This window comes from Neofelis nebulosa, chromosome 7, assembly GCF_028018385.1.
Source record: "Neofelis nebulosa isolate mNeoNeb1 chromosome 7, mNeoNeb1.pri, whole genome shotgun sequence".
Classification (NCBI taxonomy): Eukaryota; Metazoa; Chordata; class Mammalia; order Carnivora; family Felidae; genus Neofelis; species Neofelis nebulosa.
Window position 1 is genome coordinate 25,311,525 of NC_080788.1, and position 15,748 is coordinate 25,327,272.

Consider the following 15,748-nt stretch of genomic DNA (forward strand, 5'->3'; position numbering starts at 1 on the left):
TTCCCACCTCTGGAATGAAAGATACCTATGGCCACAGTTCTTTTGGTAACAGCTGGAGATGGACACGATTTCTGAGGGAGAGTAGTAAAAAACAGTTTCAATCAAAGTTTCCATCATGCTTACACAAAATAAGAGACAAACTCAATAAAAACAAGAGAAAACATTTTATATTAAGCCTTCTTTGATATGACACACTTTTTAGCAGCACTGCACTTTCTTTTTTTGGTTAATTTTTTTAATGTTTACTTATTTTGGAAGAGAGCACAGGTTCACGTGCAAGTAGAGGAGGACAGAGAGAGAAAGGGAATGTGAGCAGGGGAGGGAGAGAGACAGGGTGGGAAAGAGCATATCAAGCAGAATCTCAAGAATCTCAAACCCCAATGAGGGGCTCAATCTCACAAACCATGAGGTCATGACCTGAGCTGATATCAAGAGTCAGCCACTCAACCGACTGAGCCACCCAGGTGCCCCAGCAATACTGTGCTTTCTTATCAGACCAAGCCAGAACAGAACTCGTTACCAGCAGGTGCACAGGCCTGTGAAGACTACAGCCACAAGGACAGGCAGTGCACAGACATGAATGGCCTTTCTTGAGTGAACGGCCGTTGCATTAGAAGCAGGAGGAAGGCAGGCCAAACTCCAGAAGGATAGCTGAAGAACAAGGGGAAAGAAGACTATAGCCCTGTCTTGGTCTTTTGAGAGGAAAAATACTCTCCGAAGGCAAAACAGGCCCAAGGCCAAGCAGCTATGAGGCCTGATTCCAGGAAGACACACCCCATAATGTTGTCCTCAATACCCACTTCTTTGGTATGGGTTGATGTAAGCTCCCTACCCTGTAATTCATTTGTTGAAGCCCTAACCCCCAGTACCATAGAATGTGACCACATTTGGACACAGAGTCTTTAAAAAGGTAATTAAGTTCAAAAAAGATCATACGGATGGGCTCTAACCCCATGACTGGTGTCCTTATAAAGAGAAATTTGGACACAGAGATAGACAAGCATAGAGGTTAAAACCACATGAAGACAGGGAGAAGACAGCCTTCTGCAAGCCAATGAGAAAGGCTTCAGGAGAAACCAATCCTACTGATACTCTGCTCTCAGGTTTCCAGCCTTCAGAAATGTGAGATAATAAATTTCTGTTGTTGGGGTGCCTGGGTGGCTCAGGTCATGATCTCAGGGTCCTAAGGTTGAGCGCCATGTTTGGCTTCGTGCTGGACATGGTACCTGCTTAAAATTTTCTCTCCCTCTCCCTCTGCCCCTCCCCTTGCTTGCGCATGCTTGCTTGCTCTAAAAACAAACAAACAAACAAACAAATTTATTTCTATTGTTTAAGCTGCCTGGTCTATGGTGACCCTGAGCACACTGACACATTCTTTAACATTTCATCTGAGCCTCTGAGGAAAGCTTTTCTGGTTCAAGTCTCCCGGCATCCTGACTCATCAAACCAATCTCTTCTAAATCAAAACTGCCCCAAAGTACAATGTGATGATGAGATAGCTGTTTGGTGAGAATGTCCTGTGCACTGGGAAGCACCATATGCAGGCTCCTTGGGAAATGGCAGAGTTTAGCTAATTAACAACCTGCCTGGCTGCTCTTTCTCAGGAATTGTAATGTCTCCCTGCCGGCACTGGCTGTTAGTAATGGGTCTTGCACGTCAGTCCTCGTTCCTCCCAGCATGTGAAGGTGCTAACAGGACCAGCAACAAATAGCAATCCATTGGTTCAAACACAGAGGTGCAAAGTATACTTGCTGCTGGTGTACTTGTCCAGGGTCACAGGCAGTAGCATGAGAGTTCAGGAACCTTGGACAGCAGCCTGCAGCTCTCTCCCTTCCTCCCTAGGTCAAATCACCTCCAGCACTTGGGCCCTCCTGTCTGCTCCATCCCAGATAGTGGTCCACCTTCACCCTGGTCACCATGACCAGCATCCTTGGGTGTCCTTCTTGCCCCCTCCTCCCTCATTTTTACACCCACTCAAACACCAAACCTTAATTTTTCTCTCCTCACTGGATATTTCTTGAATCCACCTCCTTCTTGCTCCCTCTGTATCTCACTACCCTAATTTAGGCTTCCACATTTCTCTGCTTAGAGCCTGCAACACACCCCTTGCTGGCCAGCATGCCACCAGCCTTGGTCCCTCTTATCCATTTCTCACACAGTCACCAAAGCAACCTTTCAGTGTGTGCATCTGAACACTGCATTGTCCTGGGCACATCCCGTGTGAGCTCCTTACTTCCTCATGCTTGATACACATGGCCAGCTGGCTCTGCAACACCTTTAGGGGTCCTTCCCATGCAGGCTTAAGGCTCCAGCCACCTCACATTGCACATCCTTCTACCCACACTGCCTCTCATCCCAAGGCAACCCATTAGCCTGGACAAGTCTGGCCTGTTATCCTGGGCTCACATTTTATAGCCTTCAGGAAGATTATCTGGGTTAAGCTCCCCAGGACCTATAGACAGGAAACTGTGTGGTATTCTTTGATGCCTCCTTCTTTGTGTCCACTTCTAAATGTGAGCTCCTCAAATTTTATTCTGTTCTGCAACCCAGATGCCTACCTCAGTGCCTGGCAAATGCAAAGGCTGCCTTGTCCCTGGCTTCAGGTTGGATCCATCCAATGGTGATGTCAAAAGGGCAGGGGAGTGATGGGGAGGTTATTCCCTGGCACCTTTTGGGGAGAGAGCATTGGGCCGGGTATGTCCCTAGACCAGGGCTGTGTGACTCCCCAGGTAACTTCTTGACTTGAGTCCCAGGTGGCCACTCCTTCCCTGGAACCACTGGACTCACAGGGGTGACACTTCAGCTGCTACTAACTCTTGTAGCCGTACTCACTCCTGCTTCAAAGGATCTCCACTTATGTGAATTATCTACGTGTAGAAATAACTCAATTGTGTGTTTTATGCCAATGTTAGATTTTCTTGATATGTAAATATGTCAATTAAAAGTTATCAAGGTAAAATGAAAACTTTCCAGTTTTAATGAGTTCAGTTGGTGCAGTTATAGTTCATCTTAATGCCTGGTTATTGGTAATGAGAACATCTTGGACATAAACCCACACAAAGCTCCATCCAGACACTGGGCAGGAGGGGTGAGGAACCATGAGGGCTCTCCTGTTAGTAATGGTCCTGATGATGAAGGACCCAAAGGCAAGCTGAGGGCATACACAAGCTAGCAACTATCCCCACCCCCACTCCCATGGGATAGGTGTGACATTCCTCAGGCACTTCTAGCTGCCCAAGAACAAAGGAAAGGGAAAAAACAATGGTTAACTGAAGGAGATCACAATCATGCAGGACAGGAGTCTCCCATCAGTTTACAAATGTCTTAGTAAATTACAAGAAAAAGGCAATCTTGGGAATCTCAGTCAGTCAAGCTCTGACTTTGGCTCAGGTCATGATCTTGTGGTGGTTCATGGGTTTGAGCCCCACATCAGGCTCTATACTCAGAGCCTGGCGTCTGCTTCGGATTCTGTGTCTCCCTCTCTCTCTGCCCCCACCCCCCAAAAAACTAAACATTTAAAAAACTGAAAAAAAAAAAAAAAAAAGAAAAGTGAAGAAAAGAAAAAGGCAAATTTATCAATAGCCTAATCTCTAGAAGCCTATAGATTCAGTTTCCTGGAGCCCCAGCATCACCCTCCCCTCCATAATGATGTTGGGGAACAAAGGCAAAAAGGAAATGGTACATAGAATTAAATTTCCATGAGGCTCCTGGGTGGCTCAGTCTGTTAAGCCTCCGACTTCAGCCCAGGTCATGATCTCAAGGATTGTGAGTTTGAGTCCTGTGTTGGGCTCTGTGCTGACAGCTCAGAGCCTGGAGCCTGTGTCTCCCTCTCTTTCTGCCCCTCCCTCACTTGCTCTCTCTCTCTCTCTCAAAAATAAATAAACATTAAAAAAAATTACACAAAAAAATTTCCTTATAATGTGCAGCCCATTGACAAATACTTGAGGCAGGCAGAGTATAACATATTTCCAGGAACTCCCTACTGTCTTAATGCTAATACTTTACTAGAGGGAAAAACAACCTTAGCTTGACAACAGCTGGGCCTCTGGTATCTTTGGAGTCCTCTTTAGTATATGGAAGTCTTTTTGGAGGCTTCTCTTTTGCCTTTACTTCCTCTAACTCCATAGCATATAACCAGTCATTCTTCACAACCCCAGTGCAGCTCTTTCTGCCCATGGGTCCTGTCTCCATGCTTTAATAAAATCACCTTTTTATACCAAAGATGTCTTAAGAATTCTTTCTTGGCCTTCAGCTCTGGATCCCCACCACTCCAAAACCACATCACTGATGTCTCCTATAGGGTGACAGTGGTAGTGGAGTGTGTCATCTACAAGGTGGGGATTCTACCCCAACAAGCACGCTCAGGCTCGCAATGGCAAGTTCCCAGCCCTATATGGTCAAATAAGGCTCTGCACCATATAGGGAGGGAGCTCAGAGCTCACTCTGTGGAGGACTCTGGGATAAGAAATAGAACCTGGCTTTTTACAACCTGAAATGGACTTTTAGGCCAGACTAAACCAACCAACCTCTCTGCTTTATTCCTAAGGGTAAGTGAAAATATTTGATTGACTGGTGGCCTCAGAAGTCACCCACCATATGCCATGAAGTTGGCTGAGCACATCTGAGCAGGGTGCCCAGAGCTGCTGGGGCATAGGGCCTCTGAGCTGGTTCCCATTCCCATGGGCCTCTCTGAGCTGCAATGCCTCGGGGCAGGAATCGGGCAGCCCAAGGGGTAGAGAACAATCAGGATTTGGTTAGTGCTTACAGGAATGTCTTAAACAGTGAGCATTAAAGTACACTGGAATAATGAAGCTCCTAACACTTTTTTTTTTAACAGCTTGAGACACATTTCACATACCATAAAATTCACTCATTTAAAGTGTATGTGGTTGAGTGTTTTGTTTTTTGTATATTCAGAGTTGTACAGCTATCACTATCAGCTAATTTTAAAACATTTCCATCATCCTAAAAAGAAACCCCAGATCTACTGGCAGTCACTCTCCATGCGCCTTCCACTCCCAAATCATGGCAACCATTAATGCACTTTCTGTATCTAAATGATGTGGGAAACAAATGCAAAAAGAAAATATAGATAATATTAAATTTCCTTATAACCTGTAGCCCAATGACAAATATTTGAGGCAGGTAGAGGATGACATTTCTCCAGGAACTCCCAAATGTCTTAATGTTAATACTGTGCTAGAGGGAAAAACAACCTTAGCTAAACAACAGCTAGGCCTCCAGGATCCTCAGTCTTCTTTAGCATATGAAAATCTTTTTGGAAACTTCCCCTGTCTTTATCTCCCCCAACTCCCAAATATATAATCAATTGCTCTTCACAACTCCAGCAAAGCTCTTTCTGCCCAAGGGTCCTATCCTCATGCTTTAATAAAACCACCTTTTTGCACTGAAGACATCTCAAAAATTCTTTCTTGGCAGTCGGCTCCAAACCCCAACACTTTCCACATCATAAACACATTCCTATTGGAGGCATTTCATACCAGCAGAATCACACACCAAGGCTAACACCTCTCTTATGAAGTATTCTAATTCACCTCATGCTTCACCCAGATTCTTTCTCTCTATTCTCATGTCAGCCATTGTTATCTCCAGCATTAGGAGGAAGCCACGTTCTGAAATGTGGAATAACTTGCTCAGTCAGTGGGCAAAGCTGGAATTCAAACTTGGTTCTTCTTGCTGTAAATCCAAACTTAGGTCTCCAAGTGCAAATAGCTAAAGTTTTAGTTCAGATTGGATGGTCCAAATATGAGTGAAACCTGCTGGTATAAATGGTGGCTAGGCTTGGCCTGATCTCACGGCTGGAGTGAGGCTACAGGGCAGCAGCTGAGTCAAGACTGAAGGAAGGTCACCCTCAGCAGATAATGAAAGCTAGCAAACCAGCAGACTAAGGAACTGGCTGCTGATAGGCTCCATGGGCCTAAACCGCAGATCTACCACCCAAGCTAGTCCCACCCCTGAGCATAAGGACCAATATGGGAACTGAGGTCTCCCTTTTCTCTGCCCCAAACAGGACACAGTGGTGTGAACAGGTCTCTTCCCTGATGCTCACCTTACCTGTCCTCCTCTCCCCTCACTCTTCCTGAAGCACTTCAGCCTGACTGTGGCAGGGCTGCTCATGCTATTTGCACCACAGTCACCAGAGGAAAAAAACTTTTAACTCAGGGTCATCTGTGTCCTACGTCCAGAGGGTGTTGGTCCGCTGAGAGAGAGGCTAGCCACACCCTGAACTTTCTGTAGCCAATCCAAAATGCCTGCCTTGGTGGAAATAGCAAATCATAATTAAACAGCAGTCTAGTATGCAGAGGCCTGAATGTGCAGCACCTAGACTACTGGGATTTGTGTCCAGACTCAGAGGCGAGCCTCAGTGCAGGACAATTTGTTGGAAAAAGTAAGGAGAAAGCATGGCAAAACTAGAGAGCAGAGCAGGGAAAGATTCATGCAGCAGGGAGCTGCCCTTCTTGCGTTACTTTCTCAGGAGATGTGCCAGCAAGGGCCCTTGTATTAGGAATATTTGCTGTAGGCATCAGCCAGAGAAGCCGAGTAAGCCTGGCTGGCCGTGGGGCAGAATGATGTCCACCTAAGTGGCCATCTTCTAAAGAAAGAAGTGTTTGGGGGTGCCGAGTCAGCTAAGGGCAGGGTGTGGAGGCCATGCAGTGCTGGAGGTGAGTTAGGAACTGCGTGATGTTACCCCTCATTGATCACCAACTCCCCACTTGAAAGTTACCATGCCCCCATGTAGATCTCCACCAGCCTGGCTTTTTGTTATCTTCTCTTTTCCTACTAAGAGTCCATCCCTTTTCTTTGAAGCTTTCAGCTCTAGCCCTGTTCTTGCTTTTTAAGCCACATTTCTAGAAAGAGTGGTGGAAAAATATAATTCCTCTTCTACCTCCTGCAATCTGGACTCTGCCCCTCTGGGCCTATACTCCAATGGTGTAGCCCTCCCATTTCTTAAGCTGCCTGTGGAGTCTAGCATGCAGATTTTCTCCTGAGTGTCCCTGCTATGCCTCCACCATTGTACCATCCTTGGAACTACATCCCTATCACACCCAAGGACACCTGCTCCTACCTATGGGGTTATTCTGTATTTATTCCTTTCCTTTTTTCCCTAGCCTTCTGTCCATGTTCCTGGGCCTCTTCTCTGAGTTCATACATGACTTGTAGGTAGAAGGTCTTCAAACCTGACCTTTAGCTCCTACTCCCCTGAAGTCCTGGCCCACTTTTTTTTTCTATCAAAAAATGTCACTGCACCTTATGCACTTGCCGGCCCCTCAAACTCAGGAAATCTCAAAACCCCATTTTCCTTTCTTCTATGGCTTCTCCTAATAAACACACTGAAGACAAATCTCCCTCCCCTGGACACATTTGTGTTTTTGCCTAAATCTCTCTTCTGACTCTTTTATCTCCCTGCTCTAAAGTGTCATCTATAACGGTAATATTAACAACAGCAGCAACAACCACAATAGTTGCAAGTATTTATTAAGCACACTTCTGAAAGATTTGTGTGTATTTGATTGACTAAAACTTTGCACCAAGGACTTGAGGGGATTCCTGTGATCTTCCCCATTATATGACAAATAAAGTTAAGCAGATTGCCCAAGGTTATCTAGCTAGAAAGTGTGGGCTCCAGAGCCTGCCGGCATCAACACTAAGCTGGACTTGTTTAATAGCCCTATGACAGGAGTGCCTGGGTGGTTCAGCCGGTTAAGTGTCTGACTCTTGGTTTCAGCTCAGGTAGTGATCTTGTAGTTCATGGGATCTAGGCCCATGTTGGGCTCTGCGTTGACAGTGCAGAGCCTGCTTGGGATTCTCTCTCTTTCTCTCTGTCCCTTCCCCACTCATGCTGTCTCTCAAAATAAAAGTGGTTTTTTCGTTTGTTTGTTTTTTAAGCCCTATGACAAAGGTAGTTCCTGGAGGGCAAGACTAAGAGCTGCGGACCTAGGGTTGAATCCATTTCAGTGTTAATCCAACTCAAGCGCAGGCAACAAAAGTGTGAACAGTCATGAGAGCACAGGAGCACTGCATCTTTCAGGGGTGTTGGAGGAATCCCACAGAAGAGAAGACAGACTACAAGATGGTCTTTGGTGAAGGATGCCTGCTCTTCTTCCTTGGTAGAGTTGGCTCCCCAAAATTACCCATGAACAAGAAGATACATAGAATACTCTCCCTAGAGGATGTCCTAACACCCTTCAAAATGGTTATTTTAGGGTCTTTGGAAACCCAGCATCTGCTCCATTCAGCTGATGTGGTCCTGGAAATTCACAGTAGTGCTAAGAATAGTGCCATATATGAAGTCCTGGGGACAACGGGTTAAAGGGCCTCTGGCCACAGAGGCTGGAAAAATCCATGGCAGACCAGTTATATGTGAGTAGTTGAGTATTCTCCCCCTAACTTTTACATACTGCATTTTAACATTTTTCTTAACTTTTGTCCTCTTTTAGTTGGTTCCTTTAAGGGACGATCTAACATTTTCCAAGCTCTGATCTTCAGGCATGGATCAGCAATCTCAGTGGGTGACTATGCCATCTCTTGGCAGCACACACATTTCATTCAGCCTTTACTACTTAACACTTTTCATTCATTGATCACCTTGCAGCATGACAGAAAGTCTCCTGAGTAGTGGGCAGAGGCAACAATGCTGGATGTGCCAGTGAACGCAAAGATTCAAATATACACTGAAAGGTCATGGAAAGGAACCTCACTTCCATAAAAGAGAGCACCCTGCCTCACCCCCACATGTTTGTGGGGGGCCACTCTGTGCCTGGACCACCAAGCAGTGGGCCGACTGGTCACCTCACATCTCAAGCAGGAAAACTGGCAGAGAAAAGGCCCCAAGTTCGTCACACAAGAGGTCTAAGCCTAAGAGCGCAGACTAAGGTCCAAAAGGTCAAACATGAAGTCCTCAGGATCTTGCCCACATATCTCATTTATTCTCTGTGAGGCTGCCCCCACTTGCTCTGGCACCCAACTCAGCAACTCCATGCTGACACTCCCTTTTCTCTCCCATTTTATTTTTCCCCAAGCCAACCAACTACACACACACACACACACACACACACACACACACACAGTTATTATTATTAAAGTTTCCAAATGAACATGAAAGTAGAGAGACTAGCACATACTTCCCATGTACCCATAGCTCAACTTCAGCAAGCACCCAACACATTTATCCACCTTTTTGCCTTTCCCTTTTGGAGCAAGGGATAGAACTATTTGACACAGTATATACTATACGTATTTTTTTTTTATGGTCTTTTCCCCTAACTAGAATGAAATAAACATGAAGGCAGTTCACAGCATTCCTCTCAGAGTCTTCAACAGGGTCTATCATGCAGCAGATGCTCAAAAAATACTTGGATCAATGACTGAGTACCTAAGTGAATGAATGAATGAGCTTCTACCCAGGCTCCTCTTGTGTGGCCCCTGTGCTTCCATTTAATGGGGCCATGTGTAGTCAACCATACTTCCCTTGTTCCCCTCACCTTTCCAGGGCCAACTAGAGGAAGGAAAAGCAGAAACTACTCATCACAGGCAATGTGGCTAAGTTTCTACCGCTGACAAGATCTTGTAAACAAGTCCTATAAGCAACCAAAGAGGCTCAAGTATGGGCAACATTCCCAAAAGACTACAAAGGTGGTAAAGAATCTTAAATGCATATTTTAGAACTGTATGCATATACAGATACACATACACACACACACACACACACATACACATACACATACACACGTGTGTGTGTGTGTGTGTGTGTGTGTGTGTGTGTGTGTGTGTATGTATGTGTATATGTTTGTCAAACAGAAGAAAAAGCTCAGGCATATATACAATACTCACATGCAACCACGAAACCTAGTCAGGTCGTTGTTTGGCTTCTCACACTCGATTACACTGGTGAACATCAAAGGATTGAATTCGGAGACCTAAAATAACAGCATGCATATATTAGAGAAATGGCTTAGACCATTCCATTCTAAAAGGCACTTGCTCTTCTGTATAACATCTATGTAGGGCAGGGAAATTTCATGGAAGGAGTCTGCCCAGTAACCCCTTCAGAATGCCAATACACACACAGCACTTAGCTCATGTTTTCTCATTTTTATACTGAATGATAACCAATCATTGTAGAACTAACAGCAATTAGTAGAACAGTACTGGTAAGTGAGCTGAAAGGATTACTGCTCTAATGAAAATAAGAGAACATGAGAAAACAGCAAAGGAAGCCACTAATGATTGAAAGGGATGAATGAGTTTTTTGAAACAGACCAGCACCTTTCAACTTCCAATATAGATTTAGAGAAGCAAATTCCATCTGGAAAATAGGAACTTATAATAAAAGGAGAGTTCCTCAATGTGCACTAAAAATTTTGCACAAATACTTAATGAAAAACATCTAAATAACCAATATGTGGGGCGCCTGGGTGGCTCAGTTGGTTGGGTGTCAGACTTCGGCTCAGGTCATGATGTCACAGTTCATGAGTTCGAGACCCACGTTCGGCTCTGTGCTGACAGTTCTGAGCCTGGAGCCTGCTTTGGATTCCGTGTCTCCCTCTTTCTCTGCCCCTCCCCCACTTGTGCTCTGTCTCTGTCTCTCTCAAAAATAAACATTAAAAAAATTAAATAACCAATGTGTAAACCCACAATTTCTTTATTATTCCACTTGATGAAAAAACGATAGCTCACCATAAAGTCTCTCATTGGTAGTTTTGCCACTGATAGATGCAGCAGTGCTATAAACCATACAAACAAATGAGGAGAGGAATGTGGGAAGGAAATGGGGAGAAAGGAGGGAAATGCAGGGAATAGGTCTTTTGGATAAGTGACGATAGTTAATGGATTTTTTAAAAATCAGCTCATTGCTCAGGCTTGTCATTCTCTTTTCTCTACGAAGTGTCACAACATGGTAAAAAAAATTAACTCTTTGCTCACACAAGTAAATCATCACACAAAAAGTGCAAGTGGTTAAAAATCACAGCAATCACAAATACTGTTAACACCACCCCATGTGATTATTACTCTACCACAACAACATAGTTTCCGACACAAAATACAGCCGTAACAGTAATTACTCAAACATCAGTTCTTACTGTTTTCCAGTGCATCGTGTACATTAAACAGAGAATTCACTAGATAACAGTAGCTTAATTCAATAGATGAAATTAAAATGCCATTTAAAAAGGCTCTTCTTGAAGTTTAATTAGCCATCAGCTCTGCTCTTCTTGGACTGAAATGGCCTCTGGCTCTATTTCCAGAGTGAGGCTATGTTTCAAGCTGCCTTGTGTTCATTTAAAGCCATGCAAAGTATCTTGAAGCCAGTTGGTTGCCTTTTCCAGGGCAGACATCTGCAGATACAGCATCCAGGATAGCCATGAAGGGACTCAGTTCCACAGCACACAGGATTATTCTTGGCAGACAAGGAGGGTGCACTTAAAATACACTGTCTCTGTTTGTTATTCTTTCTCTCTATGAAAATGTAATGTGAATGGCTCAGAAATGGTAGGACATTTTGTCTCTGGACTTCAGCGCTGCATTCATAATGTTCTATCAATAACCATGTGCCTTGAGGAATGTGCACGTCCAAGGCACAAGTTGCCTGGCTTCATCCACTTCGTCTGGAATTGGGGAGAATTCTGAGGATTTTTAGAACCAGAGGGATCTTCAGAGACTGTTATAATTGAATTGTGTAACCACCACACCCCCCTCCCCCACACCCCAGAATTCATATGTTGAGGTCTTAACCCCCCAGAACCTCTGAATGTGACCATGTTTGACACAGGATCTTTAAAGAGATAATTAAGTTAAGATGAGGTCATTAGGGGGAGCCCTAATACAATCTGACTGGTATCCTTATAAGAGGAAATTTGGACACATACAGCAAAGGACAATTATATAAAGATATAGGGAAGAGATGGCCATCCACAAGCCATGGAGGGGGTGTTCAGAAGAAACCAGCCCTGTGGACTCATTGATCCTAGACTTCCAGCTTCCAGAACTGTGAGAAAGTGAATTTCTGTGGTATAAGCAACTTAGTCTGTGGTATTTTGTTATGGCAGCCCTAGCAAACTAATACAGAGACCATCTTTTGGTTTCTCATTTAAAAAGGGTTTCACATCCAGAGCACACCTTTCAGATGGGAAAATTCTACTTACATTGATTGTTTCTACATAAATTGGCAATGTAATAATACCCCATTTAAGAAATATATTTATTTTTCTCTCCATCCACTCATCTATCTGTTTGCTTCATTCCAAACTGGCTTCAAGGTCACACCATAGTCACCATCAGCCAAATTTCTGTCAACCCCATCCCCTGAAGCATGGACAGACTTAGAGGGCCCCAATCCACCCTTCCATCCTGAACATGCTAACTCCATTTTTTTTTAAAGCAGATACACAGTTGGGGAAGATGAAAAAAATCTGAAAGTGGATGGTAATAATGGTTAGTAAATAAAATTAATGCCACAGAACTGTACACTTAAAAACAGTTAAATGGTAAATTGTGTGTAATATATATTTTTACCATGACAAAAAAAGTTTTTAAAAAAGTATATATAAACTGAGAACTGACAGTGAAGAAATGACTTCATCATCAAGTAGAACATAGCCCAGAAACCGAGGGATTTCAATACAAATATAGAAAACATGCATAAGTAATTATTGAGAGCACCACTGTACTATATCACCTGAATCATTGCCACCAATTATAATTTTTTGATAGCTTGTTAAATGCCAGGCCTTGTGCTAAGTGCTATTCACCACCATTCATGACAACACTATGAGGTTGCTTTTCATGCTACCTTTAATTTAGGATGGTTAAAGACCATGCCCCAGGTCATGCCCAAGGTCAAGAGGTCTTTGAGTAACTGACAGCAGTCCCTCAGCCTCTCAGACATCCAGCTCAGCCGCTGACATCTTGCTAAGACTATCTTGCTTTAACAGGAAAAGATTACATTATGTTTAATAAGCCAAAATGTATACAATTAATTCTACAGAAAATTTCAGAGGCACCTGGGTGGATCAGGTGGTTAAGCGCTTGACTTCTGCTCAGGTCATGATCTCATGGTTTGTGAGTTTGAGCTCCGCACTGGGCTCTGTGCTGACAGTGCAGAGCTAGCTTGGGATCCTCTGCCTCCCCCTCCCCTCTGTCCCTCCCCCCACTCATGCACGTGCTTTCTCACTCTCAAAAATAAACATTAAAATTTTTTTTTTTAATTCTACAGAAAATTTCAAAAATATTTAAATATGTCTCTAAGTTTTAATGTTTTTAAAAACATGCTTCAATTAAATATATCCTGGTCTGACTGTCAATATCCACCCCCTTCTCATCTTCAGCAACGCCTGTGGATGTAGAGTTAGCAGAGTTTACCCAAAAATCAGATCTGGGATTTAGTCCTAGTTCTTCAGCTTAAACAATGTGAGATTTTTACCAAGTGAATAGAGAGCATTTGGACTTGGATCTCTGAAGTCTCTGGAGCCATATGAATGCACAATTCCACAGAATGCACAGGTGATTCTAATTCAACCTTATGCTTGTGACAGGCTCAGTACTGGGAGGTGCTGCAGATGCATTGTTACCTATGAGATGCTCTCACACTGGTCAGCCCTCAAACTGAAGCTGCTGGCCCTCTATAGCACCACCACAGCACGCCAAGTATCTTGGGCCAAGTGTAGTTGATGACAACACCCACTGCAGAGCAGACGTGTCCAAACAAGTACTACACTCATACTTTCTGTTGCTATACTCCAAATACCTCTGCAGCTTCTCTGGACAAAGTGATTTGATCTTATCAGATGAAAAGGAAGAGGCAGGGCAGTAACACAGGAGAGCTCTGTCCTTGAACTTGCATTTTTGTTAGATACTGCCAAGAGCCTTATGAGCCAAGCCACTCCAGCAGATGGTCCCTCCTTCAGACCCCCAGCACCTACCTCCCCCTCAGAGGTACCCCCTCCAGGTAGAACAGGTATCTACGCAAGTACTGTGTCCCCGATCCAACCACATGGAAGAGGCATGATGTCTAACTTAGCAGTGCCCAGACTGTTCACTGAGTGAATACCTGATTCACAGGGAAGATTCTGCTACCATTCTTGTATTTCACATTTGTGTTAAGTGAATTACTAATAACTATTTAGTAAAAGCCAAAGGACACTTCCTCTATCCTAAAACAAAAGCCATAATGTCTAAAAGGACATCTGTAATCCATTAAAGTAGACACCATTATTTTTTATCTTAAGAGAAGTGAAATGAACCAGTTTATACTGTTTTGAAAACGAGATAAGCATATGTTTCCAAAGGCCCCACGAGCTCTCCACATAGAGATTTCAGAGTAAGGCTGTGTCTTGGTCTCTGGAGGACAAGGTCACAGCGAAGTCTGGTACGAGAATGCACAGAGCCCAGAAATGACCAACAAGACAGAGAAAACACACATGGCTCCTTCTGTCCTCTGCATCTGGGACCCTGTCCAGAAAATGCCCTTTGTGTCACGTGTCAGGATGCCTCCAGTCACAAGGGACTTGGGGTTTCCCCTCCTCCTCCAGCTTCAATATCACCACCCCACATCAGCCTTCAAAGGCTGATCACCCTACACCAGCTGCTGCCTTACAGGACGAAATCCACATCCTAATGCAGTGACCAGACTCTGCTCCAGGTCAGCTGCTGCCCCTCCCAACTCCTATTCCTGTCACTTGGGATGTTCTGGAGAGGCCCAGACCTTTCTGCATGGCTTCCCTTGCCCTCCCATACTACTCTACCTAGCTACCTGCCTCCTGCATTTCAAGATGTGACAGCCCACTACCCTAGGTAGGATAGGCAGGTGCCACTGCTTTGAGCTTGAATGGGCTCCAGGTACATGTGCCTGGATGAAGCTGGCTTCATCCATGCTTTACTAAACCTCAGGTTCCCTGAGGACAGGAGCTCTATTCCCTCGAGGCCAAGACAGAGCCTGATGCACACATGGTCCAGGGGTGACAGGTATTTATTCTGCAAGGATCTCATGTACCACAAGCTTCCAAATAGACTTAGAGCTCCATGCTAGGCTCTTGGGGCCTAGAACCTCTGCCTACCAGGTGCTACTCACCTGATGCTGAGGCAAATAGGATTGTCAACGGGGCTGTGGGGTTTCTCTGTGTTTCAGAAGCATAGTCCCTCTTTGGTGCAAGTGCATTTCACTTAGTAGCAATATAAAAGAATTTCTTCAGTCTCTATCTGCTTATTTATTAACAAAGGGTGAACAATATCTGAATTTAGGCAAAGCATTTTAACATAAATTAATGGAATAATCACTCCAACTCTTTTGTTTCGCATTTTTTAAGTTTATTTATTTATTTTGTGAGAAAGCGAGAGTGGGGGAGGGGCAGAGAGAGAGAGGAAGAGAGAGAATCCCAAGCAAGCCCTACGCTGTCAATGTAGAGCCCGAGGTAGGGGTCAATCCCATGAACCATGAGATCATGACCTGAGCTGAAATTGAGAGTCGGATACTCAACCGACTGAGCCACCCAGGTGCCTCTGTTTTGCATTTTTAATCCAATTTGTATTTACCATATGACTTTTAGTGCTGTGGGAATTCAAAGGGCAAATAGACCAATACTGCATGAGCAAATGAACAAATAAATGAAAATTTACTTATTCGCTGCAAAGATTGTATTACCAAATCAGTATTTTCTCATAGTTAACCTGAAATAGGAAACAGTCTGCCTTGTTCACCCAGGTGTCCCCTGACACATAGTCAGTACTCAAT

At 44.2% G+C, this 15,748-nt stretch overlaps 1 protein-coding gene across 3 annotated transcripts in view; it reads right to left on the minus strand.

Annotated features, from left to right (window-relative positions):
* The window catches only part of ATP10A (ATPase phospholipid transporting 10A (putative)), a 190,551-nt gene that overhangs the window by 44,694 nt on the left and 130,109 nt on the right, over positions 1 to 15,748 (minus strand). For all 3 annotated transcript variants that reach the window (XM_058736898.1, XM_058736899.1, XM_058736897.1), the window contains exon 3: positions 9,853 to 9,938. In XM_058736898.1, the coding sequence (XP_058592881.1) occupies positions 9,853 to 9,938 (86 nt within the window). The remainder of the gene's footprint in view (positions 1 to 9,852; positions 9,939 to 15,748) is intronic.